At 43.1% G+C, this 27,066-nt stretch overlaps 1 protein-coding gene across 2 annotated transcripts; it reads right to left on the bottom strand.

Moving 5' to 3' along the window:
• rhpn1 (rhophilin, Rho GTPase binding protein 1) lies at positions 1 to 26,827 on the bottom strand. 2 transcript variants are annotated; one of them, XM_052461686.1, is made up of 16 exons: positions 26,616 to 26,827; positions 26,282 to 26,368; positions 22,910 to 23,025; positions 18,184 to 18,312; positions 17,053 to 17,128; positions 16,854 to 16,931; positions 15,953 to 16,098; positions 13,158 to 13,324; positions 12,847 to 13,034; positions 5,607 to 5,763; positions 5,327 to 5,449; positions 5,048 to 5,242; positions 4,864 to 4,940; positions 4,629 to 4,775; positions 4,359 to 4,511; positions 1 to 3,528 (listed from the first exon to the last, which is right to left on the bottom strand). In XM_052461686.1, the coding sequence occupies exons 1-16, from the start codon at positions 26,643 to 26,645 to the stop codon at positions 3,319 to 3,321; spliced, it is 2,079 nt and encodes a 692-aa protein (XP_052317646.1). In that variant the 5' UTR covers positions 26,646 to 26,827; the 3' UTR covers positions 1 to 3,318. The 2 variants fall into 2 exon arrangements, with proteins under 2 accessions (XP_052317646.1, XP_052317651.1); XM_052461691.1 differs by having other exon boundaries at positions 15,974 to 16,098.
• Between the last annotated feature and the right edge of the window lie 239 nt (positions 26,828 to 27,066).

Raw genomic sequence — 27,066 nt, 5'->3', positions numbered from 1 at the left:
TTTTTCATAAATAGCAATGTTTTTTTAATGATGGGTTACATTTCGTTACACCAGTAATGACATCTACTAAATATGTATATGTGACCAATAAAATTTGATATGAAGACTCAAACTTATCTGGCAATATCTGATACAATTAACCAGGGTTATAGTGACACCTGCTGGTTACCACAGACCTACAATTATGTAACTGAACATGTCAAACCTGAGAAGCTGTTACCATCAATTGAGACAAATCAGTGATCCACTCCTTTAATTAATTGAGAAAAGTCTGCAAAAGACAGACACACACACACACACAGTTGATTTTATGAGCAACCAGCCATGATTTTCAGGTTCTCAAACAAAAGAAAGCAGTACAAATCCCTTAATTAACAAAACATCTAAAATAATCACGAAAACACACAACCAAAACACCACGGTAGACAGATTTCACAAATCAGAAACACACATCTAAAATTCATAATTGAGATGAAAATAACATTAAATATATTGAAATATCAAAATACTATTTGGGTGTCCAAATGTTGAAAATGTATTTTTTTTTTTTTAAGTGGCCTTGCTAAATGTAGCATCAGCTTTCGTCTATGCTGCTAAGTTAACTTGATAGGTGGATTCTACTTGGTAGACGGTCCATTCTCATCTTCAACGACTTAGTAGCAGACATATACAAGTCTTTATAAAGACACATTATTATTCTAAAATGTGTGTGCTGTGTTGGTCTGAGCAGTAGTAGGACAACTAAGTTCGTATATCCCCTAATGTACCACGTAAACCATGTCAGCGTCACAAGATACAGGTAACTGCCCAAATAATGGCGACACTTGAGTAAATGAGGCATACGCCGTAGTATATTGAAAGCAGGTGCTTCCACACAAGTGTGGTTCCAGAGTTAATTAAGCATTTAACATCCCATCATGACTTGGGTCATGTATAAAAATGCTAGACTGGCCCTTATTTTGGCTACCATGTCTTTGCCCCAATAGGATGACAATGCCCCCATGCACAAGTCATCACTGAATGGTTTGATGAACATGAAAATGATGTAAATCATTTGCCATGGCCATCTCAATTGAACACTTATGGGAGATTCTAGAGTGGTGCCTGAGACAGCGTTTTACACCACCATCTACAATATATAATAATAATATATGCCATTTAGCAGACGCTTTTATCCAAAGCGACTTACAGTCATGTGTGCATACATTCTACGTATGGGTGGTCCCGGGAATCGAACCCACTACCCTGGCGTTACAAGCGCCATGCTCTACCAACTGTGCTACAAAAGACCAAATGGAATATTTTGAGGAAGATTAGTGCTGCATTCCTCCATAGAGTTTCAGACACTTGTAAAATCTATGCCAAGGTGCATTGAAGCTGTTCTGGCGTCTCGTGGTAGTCCAGCAGCCTATTAAGACAGTTAATGTTGGTGTTGCCTTTATTTTTGGCAGTTACCTGTATGTAGAGCAATTGCAGAACACCATTAGGGGCGTTTTCCAATATATATATATTTCTTGATAGAAAACGTTACACCCATTGATCCATGGTCATTTCTGTGGCATTGAAGCGAAGCCTAACCCTTTTCCTAACCTGTCTCCAAACATGGCTCACTAATCCATCTAACCTGCTATGTAAACAAATAATGTGTGGAGAAACCATCAGTCTCATAATACCGGAACTGACCAATGGCAGGTATCAATGTGCATTTCCTGATAGCAGGGAACACCCATAAAGAAACATCCCAAATTGTGGTCTGCAATTACACCATATTTGTTTTTCTGCACCTATGAAGTCACAGTGCATAAGAATGTGGTGAAAAACTAATACACACACTGAGTGAAAAAAACATTAGGAACACCTTCAAAATATTGAGTTGCACCCCCTTTTGCCCTCAGAATAGCCTCAAGTCGCTGGAGCATGGACTCTACAAGGTGTTGAAAGTGTGGCTGGAGGCTGGCCTGGTGACGCCAATGGTTCCCACAGTTGTGTCAAGTTGGCGGGTGGACCGTTCTTGATACACACAGGAAACTGTTGAGCGTGAAAAACCCAGCAGCTATAGTGGTTCTTGACACACTCAATCCGGTGCGCCTGGTACCTACTACCATACCCCATTCAAAGGCACTTAAAATCTTTTGTTTTGCCCGTTCACGCTATGGCACACAAGCACAATCCATGTGAATTGTCTCAAGGCTTAAAAGTCCTTCTTTAACCAGTCTCCTCAGCTGATCTACACTGATTGAAGTGGATTTATCAGGTGACCACAGCTGTCACCTGGATTCACCTGGGCAGTCTCATGGAAAAAGCAGGGGTTTCTAATGTTTTGTCCACTCAGTGTAGAACCATTGATGTACTTTGAAGGTAGTCATTTGTACTCAACTATCAAACAGAAACAAAATACTTTACATCAACAACTCTAGAAGACTGGTAGGAGAATGGAATGCAGTGCTCTGGCTACAGCTATACATTCTCTGCTGCACAATACTCTAACTTGAGGAAGGGAGGGCTCAACCCAGGTCCTGAATGGATGTCGTTGTTTTTACTGTTGAGAGTTGAGTGACCTTGTTAGAACTGGAGTGGGAAAGCAGGACTCTGGGATACAGTAAAACATGTTTTTAACATTAAGACCAGTGGTGTAGTGGAGGGTAAATGCAAAAAATGTAAAAGCTGTTTGTGCACCTTTTGTTTATGGGAGCATTTACCCAGCTTTTGTTTATGGGAGCATTTACACAGCTTTTGTTTATGGGAGCATTTACACAGCTTTCGCAGAAAAAAATGCATTGAAAGTATACATTTACATTACATTTAAGTCATTTAGCAGACGCTCTTATTATTCTCCACGAAAGGTGATCAGTGTTTATACAACTATATTTTCACTGATTAAGACATGTGGTCTTTGGATCAGCGGCTGTAGTTTGACATGAAGTCTTCTTCCATCTCTAGAATAGTAAGCGACAATAACACTGAGCCCCAACATTTAGCCCATTTTGGGACAGGATTTCCATGTCTTAACTCCCTCAGCAACAGATACATGCAGTCACCTGCTTTCTAAAACTGTTGTTTCTCTGCAGTTGAAACTGCTGTAATCTGGACCAAGCATCCTTTCCTACGAACCTCCTCTTCCTCTCCTTGCCCTGCTGCAATAACACATTTAATATCCAGTCATTTACAAAACATCCTTGTATTGTAACATGGCCACCTGTCATTCCCTGAGTGGTTTGTCTATCTATGGCACTGTCTGAAATGGCACCCTATTCTCTAGTGCACTACTATTGGCTGGTAGTGCACTGTATGGAATAGACTAACGTGTCTGCTGTGCCCTCAGTACATGGACTCACAGTCCCGAAGGTTTCCAAACGGCAAACTGAAGGTGCTGCCCAGTCTCTTGGTGGCTCTGCCTCCTCCCCCAGTCTTCTTCCTGTTCCAGTTGAGTAAGGGGGCGGTGCGCTGCCCCTTAGCCCTGCCCGTGGTCCGTTGCAGAGCGTTCGCTTCGTCTCCACTGGGGGAGAGCATCACTTGCCTCCTATCCACCTGAACACACACACGAGAGATGTGAAAGATAGTGTGTTACATCTCATTAATGTCTGTGTGTCAGGGCTTCACAGCCCAACCATTTTATTTGCATATGTGCCTAAATCTTTGGCTTGTACGACCTGGAATTGTTATTTAGGAGCACCAGTACACCGAGAAAGATGTAATATTTCAAATATTTGTCATCGTGCACCTACGTCACTTCACGTGGGGCGGCAGGGTAGCCTAGTGGTTAGAGCATTGGACTAGTAACCGAAAGGTTGCAAGTTCAAATCCCCGAGCTGACAAGTCCTTCTGTAGCTCAGTTGGGAGAGCATGGCGCTTGTAACACCAGGGTAGTGGGTTCGATTCCCGGGACCACCCATACGTAGAATGTATGCACACATGACTGTAAGTCGCTTTGGATAAAAGCGTCTGCTAAATGGCATATATTATATATATTAAGGTACAAAATCTGTCGTTCTGCCCTTGAACAGGCAGTTAACCCACTGTTCCTAGGCAGTCATTGAAAATAAGAATTTGTTCTTAACTGACTTGCCTAGTAAAATAAATAAAAAATTATAATAAATAAAAATCTGCACCTACATTTTTCAACTTAGTGTGTGTTACAAGGGAACGTGCCCCTAAGTTGAAAACTGTAGGTGCACACAAAGTGATGTAGGTGCACGATGACAAATATTTGAAATATTAAATCTTTCTCGGCGTACTGGTGCTCCTAAATAACAATTCCAGGTCGCACAAATAAAATGGTTGGGCTGTGAAGCCCTGACACACAGACATTAATGAGATGTAACACACACACACAAAGACACAACCACAAGCACCCCTACCTGTGTATGGTGTGTGTGCAGTGTGATGATGCTGAGTTGTATTCCTCTGTCGCTGCAGCTCTTCAGGATGTGGACCACCTCTCCATGTTTAGCCCACTTAAAGTCCTCTCCATCCACTGCCACTATATAGTCCCCCTCCCTCAAACCTGCCTCCTGAGAACACACACAGTATATTTCATTGCTGCATGAAAAACTGGACAATTTCCATTGGAGAATCTTAGGAAATACAAAAGCAGAGGGTTAAGAGGAGACGGGGTGCTTCCATCTCACCTGGGCACATCCCCCCGGCACTACCCCAGCCACAAGGACAGGAGAGTCTCCTCTAAGAGTCAGCCCCAAACCCCCGTCCCCTCGCTGGAGACTCACCACACGCACCGGCCCCCAGCGTGCCCTCGCACAGAACACTGACAGGGGACCCTGCAGCGCACACACAGAGACACCATCAAACTTCAAAACCTTATGATTTTAATGATGACGAAGAAAATGTTTAGTCTCCCTCTCTTACCAGCCTTTGGAAGATGTCAGTGACTGGGACAGTGGAGAAGTTGGGTGGTGTGATGTCTGGTTTGTGCTGGGTTTGAGCTGAGGGACAACAATCACTTACTACTATGTTGTATGTTCAGTAGCTCTAATACACAGACCTCTCACTCACTGACTCACAAAAACCACTCCTTCCCTCCCTCACTCACAGTGTATCTCGGGGGCCTCTGCGGTCTCATCAAAGTCATCCTCTCGGTCCATCTCGGAGTATTTGTCCAGGGAGCGTTTGTACATGAAAGAGAGCACCTCCTGTAGAATATCCATCTTCCTCAGGATCTTACATAGACCATGTACTCTCATAGCCTCCTCATGTCTGATCACTGCACAACGCAGGTGGGCCTTCCCTACAGCGTGAGCACACACAGAGCTTTAGTAGGTACTCACAATGACCATGCACAAAAATCAAATATCTTTGTGTGTGTACTTACCCAGTTTGCGTCTGTCCTCAGGGTCTCTGAGCACCTGGCTGAGTGGGGGTCCAGCAGGACTACTGACATGGAACTGGAAGAGAGCCTTCGCCGACTCTTCGTCACCCCCTTCCTCAATGGACTCTACAGAACATGACAGACACTTTTATACAAAATTGTATGTATGTGCAGGGGGGGGGAAATCCACCACACATCATGCTCGCACCAACTGAGACACACAGGACCACACACGTATGTTCTCCTAAAGCATCATCCTTAACAGATACACACAGGTACTTACGGGTGTGGTCACAGAGAGCGACAGCAGCATTGTAGTGGGAGAGGGCTCTAAAGTGTTCGGCTTTCACTTGAACCATGGAGGCCCAGGAGAACGGGACATAGTCCTTCACAAGGGTCTGAGACATGGTCTGGAGCACCAAGCTATACACATCAGATACCTAGAGAGAGATTAAGAGAGATGCTCAGAAGGCTCTGCTTACACTTACTGGTCTGAAGCAAAAGCACATGACTAACAACATTAGACACTTTATAGAACACAGTCCTTGGCAATTCCAGGCTTTGAGGTCATCTGCCTTTGGCCTAAAGAGCAGGAACCTGAACTTCAAAGAAATTGGTAATACAGACATTGTGATCCAACAAGACACCTGGTATAGAGGAGATGGACCCACTGGTTGCCCTCTAGGTTACAGAGAGCTGGTAGTCCCATCCACCAAACTAACAGGTGTGAAACAGGGAAGGGACTCAGGGGGTATGCTAACTTGGTATAGTGCAGACCTAACACACTATTAAATGAGTCAAACAGGAACTTTTACAACATGACCAACAAAAAGAGGTAACAACTCCTGCAGCTCTGTCGCATGCTGAGTATGTACATAGTCAATGGTAGGCTTCGAGGGGGACTCCTATGGTAGGTACACCTATAGCGCATCACTTGGCAGTAGTACTGTAGACCACTAATCACTGACCTCAACCCAGAGTCTCTCAGAGCGTTCACAGTCAACCCACTGACACCCCTATCAAATCACAACCTACTTGAACAGAGCAATACTCAATCGTGAGGCATCGAAACAGAACAAACTGCACACTATTAAGAAACGCTGTAGATGGGAAGGCGGCAGTGTAGAAACCTACCAAAAAACTATTGGCCAACAACAAAATCCTATCCCTTCTAGACTAAATGTTTTTCTGCAATAGGGAAGGTGTAAACTTAGCAGTAAGACGCTTGAACAATATTCGACCCATCAGCTAACATATTAAATTTTAATTCTGGCAGAAAACAATGAAAAATGGTTTTATGAAGAATGTGAAATTCTTTCTTAGGTTATGAGAAACCCATCCCCCCCCAAAAAAACACAGAACCACAACGGCAGCTTACGCCTTCACTATGATGTAACACTAAAACACAGAAATACACGTAGAAAAAAAGGAATAGCATATAAGAAAACATCATTGTGATTGAAGACTCCATAAAATCAAAATACTTCTGGGAAGAATGGAACACACTAAACAAACAAGAGCTTTCAACCTTATCGGCCATTTGACCATGAACCAAAAATATATACGTGATTATTTACAAAACGTAGAATCTGTTAAAGACTACCACAACACACTGAATTCTCCAATTACATTGGATGAGCTACATGACAAAATACAAACCCTCCAACCCCAAAAGGACTGGTGTTGATGGTATACCAAATGAAAATAGAATTTGTGGTCTGTATATTCTAACTGGCTATTCCATACATTTTTAAATCAGCTTTAATATTGCGGAGATTGTAGCTTCCATCAATGTAATTGTCTGCATCACTTCCAATCCCCCATATTTATTTGTTCTGTCAAAAGTTGACAACTACTCATTCAAGGATTTTTTTCCTTCATTTTTAAAATGTTTTACACTGTAGAATAATAGTGAAGACATCACAACTATGAAACACATATGGAATAATGTAGTAACAAAAAAAAGTTAAACAAATCAAAATATATATTTGAGATTCTTCAAAGTAGCCACCCTTTGCCATGATGACAGCTTTGCACACTTGGCATTCTCTCAATCAGGATCATGAGGTATGGAATGCATTTCAATTAACAGGTGTGCCTTGTTAAGTGAATTTGTGAAATTTCTTTCCTTCTTAATGCATTTGAGCCAATCAGATGTGTTGTGACAAGGTAGGAGTGGTATACAGAAGACAGCCCTATTTGGTAAAAGACCAAGTTCATATTATGGCAAGAACAGTTCAAATAAGCAAAGAAACAACAGTCCATCATTACTTTAAGACATGAAGCTAGGTCATTCCGGAACATTTCAAGAACTTTGAAAGTTTCTTCAAGTGCAGTCAAAAAAACAAACATCAAGCGCTATGATGAAACTGGCTCTCATGTGGACCGCCACAGGAAAAGAAGATCCAGAGTTACCTCTGCTGCAGAGGATAAGTTCGTTAGAGTTACCAGCCCAAGTCAATGCTTCAGAGTTTAAGTAACAGACATCTCAACATCAACTGTTCAGAAGAGACTGCGTGAACCAGGCCTTCGTGGTCAAATTGCTGCAAAGAAACCACTACTGAAGAACACCAATAAGAAGAGACTTGCTTGGGCCAAGAAACACAAGCATTTAATTTATCTTTTTAACTAGGCAAGTCAGTTAAGAACAAATTCTTATTTACAATGACGGCCTAGGAACAGTGGGTTAACTGCCTTGTTCAAGGGCAGAAAGACAGATTTTTACCTTGCCAACTCGGGGATTCGATTTAACAATCTTTCAGTTATTGGCCCAATGCTCTAACCACTAGGCAACCTGCCGACATTAGACCGGTGGAAATCTGTCCTTTGGTCTGATGAGTCCAAATGTGCGACTTTGGATCCAACCGCAATGTCTTTGTGAGATGCAGAGTAGGCGAATTGATGATCTCCGCATATGTGGTTCACACTGTCCCACAGTGAAGCATGGAGGAGGTGTGATGGTGCTTTGCTGCGGACAGTCTGATTTATTTAGAATTCAAAGCACACTTAACCAGCATGGCTACCACAGCATTCTGCAGCGATACGCATCTGATCTGGTTTGTGCTCAGCGGGACTATGATTTGTTTTTCAACAGGACAATAATCAAACACACCTCCAGGCTGTGTAAGGGCTATTTGACCAAGGAGGGTGATGGAATGCTGCATCAGATGACTTAGCCTCCACAATCACCTGACCTCAACCCAATTGAGATGGTTGGGATGATTTGGACTGCAGAGTGGAGGAAAAGCCACCAATAAGTGCTCAGCATGTGGGAACACCTTCAAGACTGTTGGAAAAGCATTCTGTTAGCTGGGTACAATATCTACAGAGCAGGCAGAGGTGGAGGTATTGTCATCTATGTTAAATGCAACCTAGATGTCACAGTGTCCATTTCAACTGCTGTTCCGAGACAGTATGACTGCCTAGTTCTAAATGTGGTCCTTGGTCATAATGCACTAATGCTAGCGGGAGTTTAAATCGCCCACCCTCAGCTCCAGTATCTGCTCTATGCAAAATGTTTGAGTTAGTCTAATTATGAAAACTCTGAATTATTAAAATCGGAGATCTCAATCTGGACTGGCTGATGCCAGCGTCACTTAAAGACATTTGTAATTAACTGTACCTACCCGTCCTAATCCAAAAGTTCTGGAAAAAAAAAATATATATATATATAAAAAATAAAAAATAAAAATCGACATTAATAGACCTTATTTAAATACACCTCATATAGCTCGGGGGTTATTTGCAAATGACAGTGACGACTGCCCTATTACATGTATCAGAGACACTAGGCTAAAAAAAACCTGACTGTATAATTCTAAAGAAACTATAAACATTTCTCCGAGCAAGCCTTTATTTCTCAGAGCTTTTATCCGTAAACTGGATAATGGATCCAATTTTTTTTAGTCGATTTTTACCTCCATGGCTGATAAACACTGCCCGGCCCGTTAAAGCAACTTCCGGATACACATTTACACAATGTAAAAACAAACTAATCCTTGGGTTCTCCTCTCATTTGAAAATCCTTTTCCTGCAAAATAATAAAGCATGGGCCTTGGTGAGGAAAACTGGTGAAACAGCTGATTGGCTGCTTTTTATGCATTCGAGGAATAAAATAGGCAAAAATCTAGGTATTTTCTAAGTGCTATGACAGAGTCTGCTGGTGATCCCTCTAAATTATGGAAAACCGTTAACTCACTTAAAACGAGGAAATTCAACGTCCCTGCCGAAGCAAATTACATCGGAATCAGTGACTGAACTGAAACCTGTGATGTTTTTAATAAGCACTTTATTTCTGCTGGTTTTCTTTAAAAGAAAAAGGGCAAACATGATCCTGACCGGTCTATTGTTTCAGCCCCTCGGCCTTCAGCTGATGTGGAAAACTGTAAGCCCGTTTTTTAATTTCCAAAAAGTCACAGAAGATGAGGTCTTATCTGCACGATCTGCTATAGATCGTAAGAAATGGTTAGGCGCTGACGATCTGGATATATTTACTCAAGTGTGCGGCTCCTACAGTTGAAATCTGAAGTTTTACATAGCCACATACATTTAAACTCAGTTTCACAATTCCTGACATTTAATCCTAGTAAAAATTCCCTGCTTAGGTCAGTTAGGTTCACCACTTTATTTTAATAATGTGACATGTCAGAATAATATTAGAGAGAATGATTTATTTCAGCTTTTATTTCTTTCATCACATTCCCAGTGGGAATTAGTATTTGTTAGCATTGCCTTTAAAATTGTTTAACTTGGGTCAAACGTTTTGGGTAGCCTTCCACAAGCTTCCCACAATAAGTTGGGTGAAATTTGGCCCATTCCTCCTGACAGAGCTGGTGTAACTAAGTCAGGGTTTAGGCCTCCTTGCTCGCACACACTTTCTGTTCTGCCCACAAGTTCTCTTTGGAATTAAGGTCAGGGCTTTGTGATGGCCACTCCAATACCTGGACTTTGCCACAACTTTGGAAGTATGCTTGGGGCCCATTGTCCATTTGGTTGACCCATTTGCGACCAAGCTTCAACTTCCTGACTGATGTCTTGAGATGTTGCTTGAATATATCCAAACAATTTTCCTCCACATGATGCCATCTATTTTGTGAAGTGCAACAGTCTTTTCTGCAGCAAAGCACCCCCACAACATAAAGCACGCGGGTGGCAGCATTAAGGTTGGGATGGTATTCTTCGGCTTGCAAGCCTCCCCTTTTTCCTCCAAACATAACGATGGTCATTATGACCAAACAGTTCTATTTTTGTTTCATCAGACCAGAGGACATTTCTCAAAAAGTACGATCTTTGTCCCCATGTGCAGTTGCAAACCGCAGTCTAGCTGTTTTATGGTGGTTTTGGAGCAGTGGCTTCTTCCTTGCTGAGGTTTCAGGTTATGTCAATATAGGACTCGCTTTACTGTGGATATAGATGCTTTTGTACCAGTTTCTTCCAGCACCTTCACAAGGTCCTTTGCTGTTGATCTGGGGTTGATTTGCACTTTTTGCACCAAAGTACATTCATCTCTAGGAGTCATAACGCGTCTCCTTCCTGAGCGGTATGACGGCTGCGTGGTACCATGGTGTTTATACTTGCGTACTATTGTTTGTACAGATGAACGTGGTATCTTCAGGTGTTTGGAAATTGCTCCCAAGGATGAACCAGACTTGTGGAGGTCTACACATTTTTTCTGAAGTCTTGCCTGATTTCTTTTGATTTTCCCATGATGTCAAGCAAGGAGGCACTGAGTTTGAAGGTAGGCCTTTAAATATCCACAGGTACACCTCCAATTGACTCAAATTATGTAAATTAGTCTATCAGAAGCTTCTAAAGCCAAGACATAATTTTCTGGAATTTTCCAAGCTGTTTAAAGGCAGTCAACACAGTGTATGTAAACTTCTGACCCACTGGAATTGTGATACAGTGACTTATAAGTGAAATTATCTGTCTGAACAATTGTTGGAAAAATTACTTGTGTCATGCACAAAGTAGAGGTCCTAAATGACTAAACTATAGTTCAACTGTATACATTAATACATTGGCGAGGGCACAAGAACAGTCTGCTGAACCCGGGCCCACTCTACTGAAATCAAATGTCTACCATTTGCTTCTGTCTCCAGCCAAGTAGGGCCTACAGCAGCACATAGATCTTCTGCACAGACTGTCAGACTTGGGCCCTGACAGTGAATTGCAGTAAGACAAAAATAACGGTGTTCCAAAAAAGGTCCAGTAGGCAAGACAACAAATTCTATCCAGACACTGTTGCCCTAGAGCACAAATTATTACACCTACCTCAGCCTAAACATCACAGGTAACTTCCACAAGGCTGTGAACGATCTAAGGCAAGAAGGTCCTTCTAGGCCATAAAAAGGAACATAGATCCTAATTGGGATGTTGAGTTTTGTCTAAAAATACTTTAATCAGTTAACAAACCCATTGCCCTGTATGGTTGCGTGGTCAGAGGTCCCACTCACTAATCAAAAAGTCACAAAAATTAGACAAACACCCAATTGAGACTCTGCAAAAATATACTTACTGGAAAACGCAAAACCCCAAACAATGCAGGTATAGCAGAATTAGGACTATACCCGCTAGTTCTCGAAATCTAGAAAATAGCTGTTAAATTCTATAACCACCTAAAAAGGAAGCATTGCCCACACATTCCACTACAAAGCCCTCACCTACAGAGAGATGAACCTAGAGAAGAGTCTCCTCAGCCAGGTGAGCCCCAGGACAGAAACACATTTAGACTAAACCAAATTATGAGAAAGCAAAAAGAGAACTATTTGACACACTGGAGAGAATAACCAAAAAAACCAGGAATGTTATTTGGCCTTAAACAGAGTGTACACAGTGGTAGAATACCTGACCACTGTGACTGACCTTAACAAAATCCTTGACTATGTACAGACTCAGCATAGAAGGCTATTGAGAGAGGACGCCAAAGCGTGGCATCTCGAGAGCCAGGTTTGCCCATGTGCCCACAAAATGAAAAGTGGAAACTGAGTTACACTTCCTAACCGCCAGACAAAAAAATGTATGACCACATTAGAAACACATATTTCCAACAGCTCACAGACAAAGAATGTGAAAACAAATTAAACATTGATAAACTCCAATATCAGTTGGGCGAAATACCGCAGTGCCTTCACAGCACCAAGATTTCTGTCCCATTGCCATGAGAAAAGGGCAGCCAGTGGAGCACAAACATTGTAAATACAACCTATATTCATCTAGTTATTCATTTTCCCTTTCATACTTCAACTACTTGCACATTGTTACCACACTGTACATAGCCAATAATATAATATTCGAAATGTCTATATACTTTTAAAACTTGTGTAATCCATTTGCTTCAGCAATGTAAAACATATGTTTCCCATGCCAATAAAACACTTTGAAATGTAATTAAGAGAGAAAGTCAGGAGAATGGAACATAGTCCTTAACCAGAACAGAAGAGAAGTCTTCAACAAGGGCACTGGCTCAAGGTATTGTGCACCAGTGGGTATAACATGTTTGACACACAGACACGCCCCCTCACCCGTGCGGCCTCCTTTGCCACTTGTAGCTTGGTGATGAAGTGCGTGTCCGGAGTTGTGAGTGTGACTCTTTCGAACACACACTCCTGCACCTGGGCAATCATCAGGCGGACCAGCATGCATAGTGACGGGCCACTCATATCCAGACTGGGAGCGTTGGAGAAGTTCTCCTTCAGATAGTTAAATGCACCTGGACACACACAATAGCTTTTACAAGTATGTTGAAACACAGTAATGACAGAGTAAAAGCAGAAGGTGTGTGTGTGCGCGCATCTCATGCCATGTTAATGCGAGTGTAAGAATGTGTGGTTACCTGCAGCTCTCTGGAAGGCGTCTATAGCCCGGTCTATGCCAGCTGTAGCAGAGCGGTCCTGTCTGGCTCCTATCTGTGTGTAGAGAGCCCCCACGTTGAACAGCACACTGCCCTTCTCAAACGCCAACGCACGCTGGCACGACGGCACACCTGTTAGAGAGTCATACCTAGAGACAGAGCGGGGGATGGGCAGGTGTGAGAGAGAGAGAGGAGGGGCAGTTGAGTCTCAGAGCATTCCCACAGCTCACTGACACCTCATCAGATCAGTCAACTTGAACAGAGCAATAATCAATCGTGAGGCGTCAAAGCCAAAGGAACTGAATAACATTAAGAAATGCTATAGATGGAAGGAAAATAGGGCGGAAACCTAGTAGACAACAAATTCAATCCCTTTTAGACAACTTCCTGGACAAAACATTCCACTGAAATAGTAAAGGTGTAAACGTGGTAGTAGAAAACCTAAACAGTATATATGACCTCTCAGCTTCCCTCTAAAATCTAAAAATGTCAAGCAGACAACCTAAACATTGACAACAATGACACATGTTGATGAAGAATGCAAAAACCTAAGAAAGAAACCTATACAACCAAATACAGAGACCCAGAAAACCTGAGCCTACAACTTTACTATGGTGAATCACAAATAATATGGAAATACACTACAGAAAGAGATGGAACAATACATCAGAAATCAGCTCAATGTAATTGAAGAATCTAAACCACTTCTGGGAAGTTTGGAAAACACTAAACATTGAGTTGTCCATCCAAAACAAATGGTTAAATATGGTATGGATAAACCACTTCTCCAATCTTTTTGGCTCTATAACAAAGAACACAGCAAAACATTCATGATCAAACACAAATCTTAGAATATCAACTATTAAAAGACTGCCATAACCACTGGATTCTCCAATTACACTGAATGAACTACAGCACAAAATACAAACCCTCCAACATACTCACCCTGCACACCCTAATTGACAAACCAAAACAAAGGCAAAGTCCTCCCATGCTTTTTGATAAAAAAGGGTCTGCGATACAAGTTGATGGAAAGCGGTGTTGGGGAAAAACATTCCAACATACAAAAAAATCCATTTATACAAGTGTGGTTAAACATGGCCATGGGGTGAGACAGGGATGCAGCTTGAGCCCCACCCTCTTCAACATATATCAACAAATTGGCAAGGGCACTGGAACAGTCAGCAGCACCTGACCTCACCCTACTAGAATCTGAAGTCAAATGCCTGATGATCTGGTGCTTCTGTCCCCAACCAAGGAGGACCTACAGCAGCACCTAGATCTTCTGCACAGACTGTCAGACCTGGGCCCTGGCAGTAAATCGCAGTAAGACAAAAATAATGGTTGTCCCAAAAAAGGTCCAGTTGCGAGGACCACAAGTACAAATTCAATCTAGAAGCCCACAAAACACTATACACACACCTCGGCCTAAACATCAACGCCCCAGGGAACTTCCGCAAAGCTGTGAATGATCTGAGACAAGGCAAGAAGGGCCTTCTACACCATCAAAATGAACAAAATTCAACATACCAAATAGGATCTGGCTAAAAATAATTGAATCCGTTATAGAACCCATTTTCCTTTATGGTTATGAGGTCTGGGGTCCACTCACCAACCAAGACTTCACACACACAAAAAAAAAGCTCTGCAAAAATGTCCTCAGTGTACAAATTAAAACACCATATAATGCTTGCAGAGCAGAATTAAGCCGATACCAGATAATTATCGAAATTCAGAGAAGAGCCGTTAACCTCTACAACCACCTAAAAGGAAGAGATTCCCAAACCTTCCATATCAAAGACATCACCTACAGCGAGATGAACCTGGAGATGAGTCCCCTAACCAAGCTGGTGCTGTTCACAAACAGACCCCACAGTGCCCCAGGACAGCAACATAATTAAACCCAACCAAATCACGAGAAAACAAAAAGATAATTACGTGACACATTGGAAATAATTAACAAAAAAAAAACAGCGCAAACAAGAATGCTATATGGCCCTAAACAGAGAGTACACGGTGGCAGAATACCTGACCACTGTGACTGACCAAAACTTAAGGAAAGCTTAGACTATGTACAGACTCCGTGAGCATAGCCTGGCCATTGAGAGAGGCTGCCGTAGGCAGACATGGCTCTCAAGAGAAGACGGGCTATGTGCTCACTGCCCACAAAATGAGGTGGAAACTGAGCTGCACTTCCTAACCTGCCAAATGTGTGCCTCTAAAATGGTCATATATTTCCCTCAGATAACACAGACCCACAAAGAATTCAAAAACAAATCCAATTTTGAAAAACTCCCATATCTACTGGGTGAAATTCCACAGTGTGCCATCACAGCAGCAATATTTGTGACCTGTTGCCACGAGAAAAGGGCAACCAGTGAAGAACAAACACCATTGTAAATAAAACCCATATGCCTGTTTATTTATTTTCCCTTTTGTACATCATTATAACACTGTAATATATACATATATACAAACATAATATGTATGACATTTAAGATGTCTCTATTCCTTTGGAATGTTTGTGATTGTAATGTTCACTGTTCCCTTTTGTTTATCCATTTCACTTGGTTTGGCCATGTTAACATGTTTCCCATGACAATAAAGCCCTTTGAATTGAGAGAAGGGAGAGAAACAGAGGATGAGACATGAACTAGAGAGGAGTAAGGGACGTAAAGGTGTGTGTGTGTGTGTGTGTGTGTGTGTGTGTGTGTGTGTGTGTGTGTGTGCATGCGGTGGGTTGCAGTGTGTGTGTGTGTGTGTGTGTGTGTGCGCACACGTCTGGTTTGGGTGGATACCAGTGGAAGTGGACTCCTAGTGTTCTGTGTGGGGGGAAGAACCTCTGGTCCAGGTAGTACAGCTGGTTATAATACTCCATCAGAAGCTCCAAACCGGCTTCATTACGACTGGGGGTACGCATGGCCTGTTGACAACACACAGTTAATACACACATTAACACTCAACGCAACAACATACATATTACACAGATATTTACAGCCACTGAGAAGCAACCAGTCAGCCAATAGTCACAGAGTACATTTACATGCACAGTAATAATTGGATATTAAAATGATTATGGCGGTAGTCAGATTACATGACTATTGTGTAAACACCTTACTCTGCTCATCTTAATTGGCGTAAAGTCCACATCGAAGTAAACGTACGTCAATTAAAACCCCTGGTTTTCTGAGATATCTTTCAAATCATTAGGACATGTAAACACCTTAAAAATAGTTCTGTTTATATAAATTGGCATTCCAGCGGTGCATGTGCTAGCACCAGCCGAGAGCCTTCCTCTTTAGCGACGCGAGTTCGGAACAACTGAAGTCTTAGAAGTCCTTTTCACATACAAACTTTATATGTCCGAACTCAGAATCAAATATGATTCCCAAAAATAACATGGCCGCTGTGGTAGAACCTTTATTTTGATTGGTGATTTTTTGCATTTATCAGTGTCATCAGGTAGCCTGATGTCAGAGGTGTTCATGTAAACAGGATTATTAGGGAAAGCATTCTTCTTGCAAAGCATGTAAACGTTTTACTCAAACTATTATATTAATTTGACCATCCATAGTAAATCACATTATTGCATGTAACCGTACTCAATGTCATAAATCCACTAGGTGGCAGCATCTTCAACAGCATGAGCAGTTAATTAGCATTTCAAGGGTATCTAACCTGTCTGAGCTCCATAAACTCCTTGATCTCCTTCTCAAACAAAGAGCTGTCCTCTCCATAATGCTCACAGATAACGTCCTGACAGAGTGAAGAAAAATGAGAGATATATATTAAATAAAGTGAGTACTGAGAACGAGCAAGAGAGATATTATCCATTGTCCTCACCTTGAGGGAGGCCGTAAGGTCCTATCGTCCTTACCTTGAGAGGGACAGTGAGGTCCACTTCCTTGGTCTCCTTCAGACCCAGTGGGATCATGGGAACATTGATGGCTTCACTTAAGGAGAGACACCAACACATGTTAAATGACATTTGTCACAAACCTCCACAGAAAACCCCAAACCTCCCTCCCCATCCGTCTCCCTGTACTATTAGAGTAACTATATTGACCAGTAGCCCCTCACTCCTCTAATACCACAACACATTAACTCCACCCCTCCCCATGGGGTAATTAATGACAGTATTTGTCCCCCTTGTGACCCTGCGCTTCAGCTGGGATGGAAGAAACCTCAGAACTGTGCCTGGCTAACACAAACACACCTCGCTTCCTTACTGGCAATCCAGGCAACTCATTAGGCTATAATTAGCGCAAATAGGCCATCGCATTGTGCCCCCCACCAGGGTGTGTGCTTTCACACCAGGCTGATCACTAGAAACAGACTTCAATTTCGGACGTTTAAAAAAAAAAAAAAAAAAAGTCATGAGAACGGCGATAGGCCTTCATCGGCTCTCACAAAACAAAAAGAGCAATATTATTACCCAGCACGGGCGAACTCATGATACTCGGAGGGCGAAGAACGCTACTCTGATCACGGCACCATGGCAGTTCAATGCTCTAACAAGCCGGGAGAATACTTGAAACCATAGCCCTAACCTTAAAGGAAAACTCCACCCAAAAACTATTAATCCATTGTTGATAATGTCCCAAAATGTTTTGCTGGTCAGCAATCAAGTTGTCAAGATATACAACTTTCATAATACAGAAACCATCCCCGTATGACGCATCATATGATGCAAAATGCGTCACACAGGGATGATTTCTGTATTTTGAAAGTTACATATTTTGACAACTTGATTACTGACCAGCAAAACATTTTGGGACTATGTCAACAATGGACTAATGAAACAAATACCAAAAGTTCAGGTGGAATTTTCCATTAGCCACTTGGAATGAATACCTAACTGTAACCTTGAGTTGTTTCTGTTTTAACCCTGTAACCACGTGGAATTAACCTTGGTAACTACATGGAATTAATGCCTAAAAAAAGACATTCATCCATAATACATCAGATTTGTAAGTAAAACTATGAGATCTTGTTGTTCACATGTTACCTCTCGGTCTGGTAGACCTCCATATTGCTGTTGAGTTCCTCTAGCTCTTCCTTCAGTAGCTGCAGGTTAGAGTTGACAAAGCTCAGCTCTAGAGCCACAGTCTCCTTTACCTTGTGGTTAGTGGTGGCTCTGCAACAAACATGTTCATATCAGATTATATTAGGACAGTATAGAAAAATACCATACAGAAACAGGATAGTGCATTTTGTCCATGGGCATTTGTCAAATGGACAACAGTGCGTTTGATCACATAAGCTTTCGTTACTATGGATGACTGGCTGATCTGATGTAAACAACGCTAACATTTTAGAACTTTCCTCAAACTCCGAGGCATCACTTCATTGTCATGGTATCAACAGACACTTCTCTCCACATCACAGAAATCCTGGGTACTGCCCCTGGTTACGCAATGGACACTTTCTGGAGCCCCGAGGAGTTTTGGGCTGATAACTAACTCACACAAAGCAATTAGCCCACACAAAGCAATTAGCCCAAATGGTGGTTATTTAACTACAATGACCAGAATACATTGAGCCTTCCACTTGTCCAGGCAAGTCTCGTAGGGCAGACTGATACGGCGAAGGAGAGGACAGAACGCCAGATCGAGAAGGATAGAGAGCAGTTGTTCCTTCGTGAGGCATTTCTATCTGACAATACATGATCTAAGTAATTCATTGTTGGTATTCAGAAGTCATAAAAATATGCTTGATCTACTTTGAAGAACTACTAAAATAGCGATTGTCAGAAAGCAGCGCTATAGCCAGCTACTAGTCTATATGGGATGACTTGTTGGGACAGAGACACCGCCTGAGAAGAGATGATCAAATTAAAAATGTCACAAAGGAAGTATTTTATTGATGTAAAGTAATGTGAATAAATGGATAATAAGTGATACGCAGTAATGAGCAGTCTGCCATCATGGGGCTTTTATTAATTGCTTTATTCTGTGTTGTTACAGCATGCAACCCACATAATGAATTTATTTAAACCAAATCAGAAACGTGACTATTTTTCAAAAACTGAACAGACGTCAAAACGCTCTTATATCGCTCAGCACAGACAACTGTCATTAACTTGGATGAGAAAGCCACTCCCTTTGCCAGGTGACAATTAGGACTCAACGAGAGCCAGTCTTTCAACCACAACAGGAGACTTGTCCCGGATTAGAAGACCGACACAGAGGTGGAAGGTTAGGCATGTTGACACCTGTCTGAGGCTAAGAAAGAGAGAGGTAACAAACGGACACACACACCTTGAACCACCAATCTGTGTCACACACACAGGCTAATATAAACACCAGCCCACAGTATATAAACACACACCGTCCTGTTACACCAGCCACAGTATATAAACACACTGTCCTGTTACACCAGCCACCGTATATAAACACACACCGTCCTGTTACACCAGCCACAGTATATAAACACACACCGTGCTGTTACACCAGCCCACAGTATATAAACACTGTCCTGTTACACCAGCCACAGTATATAAACACACTGTCCTGTTACACCAGCCACAGTATATAAACACACTGTCCTGTTACACCAGCCACAGTATATAAACACACACCGTCCTGTTACACCAGCCACAGTATATAAACACACTGTCCTGTTACACCAGCCACAGTATATAAACACACTGTCCTGTTACACCAGCCACCGTATATAAACACACTGTCCTGTTACACCAGCCACAGTATATAAACACACACCGTCCTGTTACACCAGCCACAGTATATAAACACACTGTCCTGTTACACCAGCCACCGTATATAAACACACTGTCCTGTTACACCAGCCACAGTATATAAACACACACCGTCCTGTTACACCAGCCACAGTATATAAACACACTGTCCTGTTACACCAGCCACCGTATATAAACACACCGTCCTGTTACACCAGCCACAGTATATAAACACACCGTCCTGTTACACCAGCCACCGTATATAAACACACTGTCCTGTTACACCAGCCCACAGTATATAAACACACCGTCCTGTTACACCAGCCACAGTATATAAACACGCTGTCCTGTTACACCAGCCACAGTATATAAACACGCTGTCCTGTTACACCAGCCACAGTATATAAACACACACCGTCCTGTTACACCAGCCCACAGTATATAAACACACACCGTCCTGTTACACCAGCCCACAGTATATAAACACACACCGTCCTGTTACACCAGCCCACAGTATATAAACACACACCGTCCTGTTACACCAGCCCACAGTATATAAACACACACCGTCCTGTTACACCAGCCCACAGTATATAAACACACACCGTCCTGTTACAGCAGCCACAGTATATAAACACACACCGTCCTGTTACACCAGCCACAGTATATAAACACACACCGTCCTGTTACACCAGCCACAGTATATAAACACACACCGTCCTGTTACACCAGCCACAGTATATAAACACACACCGTCCTGTTACACCAGCCCACAGTATATAAACACACACCGTCCTGTTACACCAGCCCACAGTATATAAACACACACCGTCCTGTTACACCAGCCCACAGTATATAAACACACACCGTCCTGTTACACCAGCCCACAGTATATAAACACGCTGTCCTGTTACACCAGCCACAGTATATAAACACACACCGTCCTGTTACACCAGCCACAGTATATAAACACACACCGTCCTGTTACACCAGCCCACAGTATATAAACACACACCGTCCTGTTACAGCAGCCACAGTATATAAACACACACCGTCCTGTTACACCAGCCACAGTATATAAACACGCTGTCCTGTTACACCAGCCACAGTATATAAACACACTGTCCTGTTGTTACACCAGCCACAGTATATAAACACTGTCCTGTTACACCAGCCACAGTATATAAACACACTGTCCTGTTACACCAGCATGTCGCCACATGACGACATCATCAGCCAATCAGAAGCTCTAATGTGATGCACCTCCTCCCCTTCTAGGTTCTCCAATCATCATTCATTAGTCTCGGTCACTCCCTTTCACCCCCTCACCCTAGCTCCTACCACCACAAACCAGTTCACAGACAACTCATCGTGTGTGTGTGTGTGTGTGTGTGTGTGTGTACACGCGTGACTGGCGTTGAACCCGAGAGTCCTGCATCATGCCAAATTACTTGGTTGGAGGTAATGCAAGTCTTCAGGTATCAGGCAGGGTTAGACTACGAATAACCCAAAGACGGTTCACTGAACTATTTCCATTACACATGTGGGTGTGGGACACTGGTGAGGATAAACATGTCTCCCACTGAAACCCAGAGATGAGATTCCTGCAGACAGCTGCCCTCCCTAGGAAAATCTCTCTCTGCATGGGAATGGAAAGGTGCAGCAGCTGGACAAGACAAAGCCTGTTGATTGGTGGCGCCAGGGGTCTCTGTGATCCAGTCTCAATAGAGGGGGAAGGAAGGGACAGGACTGGACTGGGTGCTGCTAGGGGGGGTGGGGGTGTCATATCTACAGTGCAACCATTTAACACGCATACATATGGGCCTAAATAGTTACTGTGCGACCTGAAATGTCAATTTAGGAGCATCAGCTTAAATACCAAATGTCTCAATTTAAGCGCACATGTGCTCCTTGTAAAAAAGGTCAGCATAGAGCCCTGCCATAGCTACCCCTCTTATGTGGTTGTCTCTATAGGGCCAAACAGCAAATTCTGATGTAGGGCAATTTGAGTCATATCCAAGCCTCAGAGGACTCTGAGTCAACTATAAAAAGCTGGTGAATGGGATACATGGTGCATGACATCTCTACTAATTCAATGACTAGAATAATCTTATTCTATTTCCCTTATGCTAGCTTTTCTCAAAACCTAAAAAAAAACAAGTGAGGGGAGGGAGGGTTGACACACGGGGAGGGTTGGTTCTCTTTCAATTAGCTTGATGTTGTTCATCTTATGACCGCCTGACTCAGCAGCTAAACAGCCCACTAAAGAAAAAAGGAGCACACTGCTCTGCTTTAATTCAGAGCTACGTCTCCTCTCCCCAATCTCCTGCTCCTCATCCTCTCTGATGGATGAATGTGGATGTTAAAGACAGTGTCCAACGTACCATAGCTCTGCTCCTCTACATAACCACTCAGACACACCATGTCCTTCAGTGGCCCTCACAGTAACACTGTACATATACAAGCGTGGGATGAATGATGAACTGTTTGAAAGGATCAGAATGACGCTAATGCCCTGAGAGAGGTTGGTTTGATGTGCTATAAAACCCTAGGTTAGCTTTGATGTCCTGACACCAGCCTCTTTCTTCCTCTGAAATAAAGTCGGAATTACTTTAAAGAAGACAGAATGAGAACAGGCTGTATTATAACTGTACAAGTACAGGTCAGAGAGACCGTATGTGTGTTTGATAAGACCATCCAACTGGCAAGTTACACTTTAAAACTGAGGGGGGAAAAAATACCAAATAAACTTTATCAAACCTGCCGAATGACCACACAGACAGCCATAAAACAAGGTGGTGTGTTTTGGGGGCGTTCCCCATACACCCTAATATAGTTTGGTAGATCCATCTGCTAGTGTTTATATGTGATACAGCTCAATGTTTCCACAGGTAGTGGGGCTCTGAGTTCCTTCTCCCACCACAGTGTGGAAAGTGGCCCCAGAGCTGCCCAGGAGGAGAGTGTACACACAGGATAAGAGACAATATTTGTCCACTGGTACAATGACCCGTCCCTTCCCTCACCCACCCCAGCTCACCTGAAGAGGTTCTCAGCCCCAGCCCTCATCCTCATCTCCTTGTTGATCTGCTGGTTGATACGAGCTCTACGGTGCTGCAGCTTACTGCGCTGGGTCTGGGAGCACGGATCACAACCCTGGAGAAGAGGGTGGGGGGATAGATTGTGGATAACACATAACATGCTAAAGCACATATGTCTGTCTGTGTGCTTCTGACTAGGCCCTATGTGCATTTCTAGTTTACATGTATTTGTGTATAATAAGCAGTTATTAAAGCCCAACTGCAGGTAAAACAGGGTACTCCTGGCCAAACAGGTAGGTTGGTGGACTGTTCAGTGGATTACATAAAGCCCTGCAATAGATACATCTGAGCACCTCGTTAGTTTCCCTCCCTGATTAAGTATGAGTGATTAAACCTTCACACTAGTGTTCGGGGTAAAAATGGCAGATTTGAACACCGGTAAGCACCTAAATTGGAATATAATGGCTGTACAGTAACATGCTCTACATGACGTCAGAGTTCAGTGTCTCCGCCTCACAGCTCTGTATGGGTTTTGACTGACAGCAGGTCTGATCTTCAGCACTGCGCACGACAAGAAGTTGCCCACATCCCTACCGCTAGTTGAGCAACTGTTGTCTGAGTGAGGGAAATACAGTAAATTACGAGGACTCAATGCATTTTGAAAGAGGAGACGTTGAGGATTATAATAAATAACACTTTGTCATACAAGCAAACCAAAAATCTATACGGTCCAAATGTGCACTTCACATTACAATATCATAAAACTCATGTAATATACAGTGTCAACGTTTATCACTACTATGTTTGATGTACAGTTACACGATGACATGGCGTTATACCCTGGGTTGTATTATGAAGAAAATCTGCCGCGGACAACACACTCACGACTCTATTCATCGCACACCAAAATTACAATCTCCTTCTCTGAATTGCCATGTGAAAGCTTATCACTTTTTATTTTATTTAACCAGGTAGGCCAGTTCAGAACAAGTTCTCATTTACAACTGCAACCTGGCCAAGATAAAGCAAAGCAGTGTGACAAAAAAACAAAACATAGTTACACATGGAATAAACAAACGTGCAGTCAATAACAATAGAAAAATATATATACAATGTGTGCAAATTGAGTAAGGAGGTAAGGCAATAAATAGGCCATAGTAGCTAAGTACTAAGACAGCATTTTATAATTTTAGCTAGTCATGTTGGCAATAGAACAAGCTTTCAAATTATTCCCACCTGACCCAGATTGCAATTTATAATGGACTGTTTTTGGATTGCTTAACATCACAACTGCAAGTGTACATGCTCTAATTCCTCAACAGCACAACCAGGAAGCATGAAAAAGCACCTTATAGTTGAACACTTCTTTAAGTCATAAAAGTGCATTGAAATGACTTAGGAACTGTGTACACTTTAGATAAGGTGTGCAGCCACTTGGAAACACCAGTTACACCGCTCAGCCCAAATTCTCCTATCATTTTCTTATGTTTCTGAATGTATCCAGAGTATTTTCAGATTTAAAATAAACATGAAATTCAACAGTGTAATGTTTGGATTCAGTCTTGTGTCTGGTGAACTGCTGTGTCCTCACCTTTAAATCGAATGTTCCCATAATCTCCAAACTGTTCCTTTTAAATTGCTACCATGGTTATGCATATGCTCTCCATATTTCTTGTGTTTTGAAACCTTTCAAATTTGGCCCTATCCATACATATAAAGGGTTAAGACCACCCACCGTCGTCATAGTTAGGATCAGATAGCCTATAACATTGGCAACAGGATCCCCGTGGCGATGGTTGCCAAGAGACCAAGCCCCAGTAGAACTCAGTCAGTAACCTGCTGTGAGGTAAGTCCTTAGACGTCACGGCCCACGGAGCGGAGGAGACTCGGAATAACTTACACCTGACTACCATAGAAATACAGCCACCAAAAGTTAGCAGTGCTCTTTTTTCCAACACCAACTTCATCCACCACGTCTATAAGTGGCTAAGATGGGCTCTGAGATCTCACCTTAGAAGACATGAGGCTGGGAAGAGGGGGGTAAGCTATCGTCACTGGTAAAGGGGTGAGCAATTGCCACTTGCTGCTAGGAGATCAGAGCCTAGATCAGGACTGTACTAGTGTCTGATGCTGCTGCACCATACTATAACTAGAGCTGGACTGGGGTCTCAACCCAGGGCCACCTGTTAGACACCTGACTCCACTGTAGTCTTCCTTCAGTCTGCTGATAAAGGACAAGACATGTAAATGTCTTGCCAACATGTAGGCCTACAATCGTCGGGAAATGAACAGAAAATGACAGTTGATGTTCTGTGGGCAGATGCAATAGGACCCCCCCCTTTAAACCAACCCTCTCCATTTCCTTCCCTCTCCCACCTCCCTTCATCCCCCTCTGTGAGTTGTTTGTTTTGTGAGCGCGCACCCAGTAATCCTCAGAGTGCTTGTAGGGATTAGGGTGCTAGCCTAGCCATGCTCCAGTAGCCTGCCTTCAGTCCCCTACTCCATTCTCCCAGTTCAGCCATAGCCGTGCTCCAGTTCCAAGCCTCCAGCCCCAGCTCATCCATAGCCATGCTTCAGTCCCCTGATCCAGCCTCCCAGCACAGCCAAAGTCATGCTCCAGTACCAAGCCTCCAGCCCACTGCCCCAGCTGCCCTCCAGACCCAGGGCCCCAGCCCACTGCCCCAGCCATAGCTGCCCTCCAGACCCAGGGCCCCAGCCCACTGCCCCAGCTCAGCCATAGCTGCCCTCCAGACCCAGGGCCCCAGCCCACTGCCCCAGCTCAGCCATAGCTGCCCTCCAGACCCAGGGCCCCAGCCCACTGCCCCAGCTCAGCCATAGCTGCCCTCCAGACCCAGGGCCCCAGCCCACTGCCCCAGCTCAGCCATAGCTGCCCTCCAGACCCAGGGCCCCAGCCCACTGCTCAGCCATAGCTGCCCTCCAGACCCATGGCCCCAGCCCACTGCTCAGCCATAGCTGTGCTCCAGGCCCAAGCCAGGGGACAGCAGGGGTACAGCAGGGGGTGAAATAAGGTAACTAGGCTCCCCTAGCCACAAACCATCTGTACCATGACACCTCCCAACTGGACAGTATCCTACTCCAATAGCAGACCCCCAACCTAAGTCACCCAAAGTTCACCAACATAAGGCAACTCAATGCAGGTCCAGGATACCCCTCAATGAATCTGTCAACGATTCAGTAATGACACTGCATGGAAATGCATGTCAATAATAAATAACTTTGAAGAGTACATAGTTGATCTGGTATTTATTTTTATATTATTGTACAGTCATAGAATATGCTGTCAATTTTCCGTTTGAGCGTGTAATATATAAGGTACCGTGTTTTTGGAACTACAACTACGTGTCCCTCACCTTTCTGATACTCCCGTTGTGACTCCCCTCCTCCATACGTGCGGGAAGCGCCAACTCCTCGTCTGAGCCAGCGTCAGACATCTCTGGCTCTCTACAACAGAATGTCCCAAGGCCCTTCATTTGTACAAAATAAAAACACCACTTTCCTCCCGTTCTACTCTAGCCAACCATACCAGTTATTGTCACGGCATTTCTAAGGCAAGCAGGCAGTGTTATATAGTGTCTATGGTTGAAACAATATCGAAACAAGTGAACTGGGATTGAATAGATGAGCACGTTCTGCCTAGCGGTTTATGTTTGTAGCATAGCATTGTCCCACAACTAAACATTACACTTGCCTCGTCGCAGATTCTTCTCCCATCATCAAGCCAGGACGCTATGCAACTTGTTGCCCCAATACTTGCAGGCCAGGGTCTGTTGCGGTGGATGGGAAGAGAGCAAATCAACATAGGAAAGACCCGTAACAAAACAATCACAGTCTTATTTTACAATTTGCATTCGCGCAACTCTCTCACACAATACAAACGAAATAACTCGTCGCGTGGCTTTATTCCAGGAGGCGGTGTCTTTAAATGCTAAATAACCAATGACATAGCACCTACATTAATTGACGTAGATTTTAACGAATCAAAATATGATATTTCTCTAACTGACAAGATAAACTGTCCAATCGTGAATCCGATGGGCGATGGCAAAATTGTGGAATTAGAGTTGCCCATAGCAACGGTTTCCACTATAAACAGTTAACTGTAACTAAATGTCATCTAAAAATGTAATCTACGTAA

Source organism: Oncorhynchus keta, chromosome 1 (genome assembly GCF_023373465.1).
Source record: "Oncorhynchus keta strain PuntledgeMale-10-30-2019 chromosome 1, Oket_V2, whole genome shotgun sequence".
In the NCBI taxonomy this organism is placed as follows: Eukaryota; Metazoa; Chordata; class Actinopteri; order Salmoniformes; family Salmonidae; genus Oncorhynchus; species Oncorhynchus keta.
Note: the sequence above shows the minus strand (reverse complement) of the source record. Positions and strands in the feature narration are given on the sequence as shown.

Excerpts from the sequence above, each read along its gene's own strand:
- rhpn1 (XM_052461686.1), bottom strand. The coding sequence starts at position 26,645 with ATGATGGGAGAAGAATCTGCGACGAGGCAA. Across the intron at positions 17,129-18,183 it reads GAGGTCTACCAGACCGAGAG|TGAAGCCATCAATGTTCCCA; the intron begins GTAACATGTGAA and ends TCTCTCCTTAAG. Across the intron at positions 3,529-4,358 it reads TGCACACACACCATACACAG|GTGGATAGGAGGCAAGTGAT; the intron begins GTAGGGGTGCTT and ends GTGTGTGTTCAG.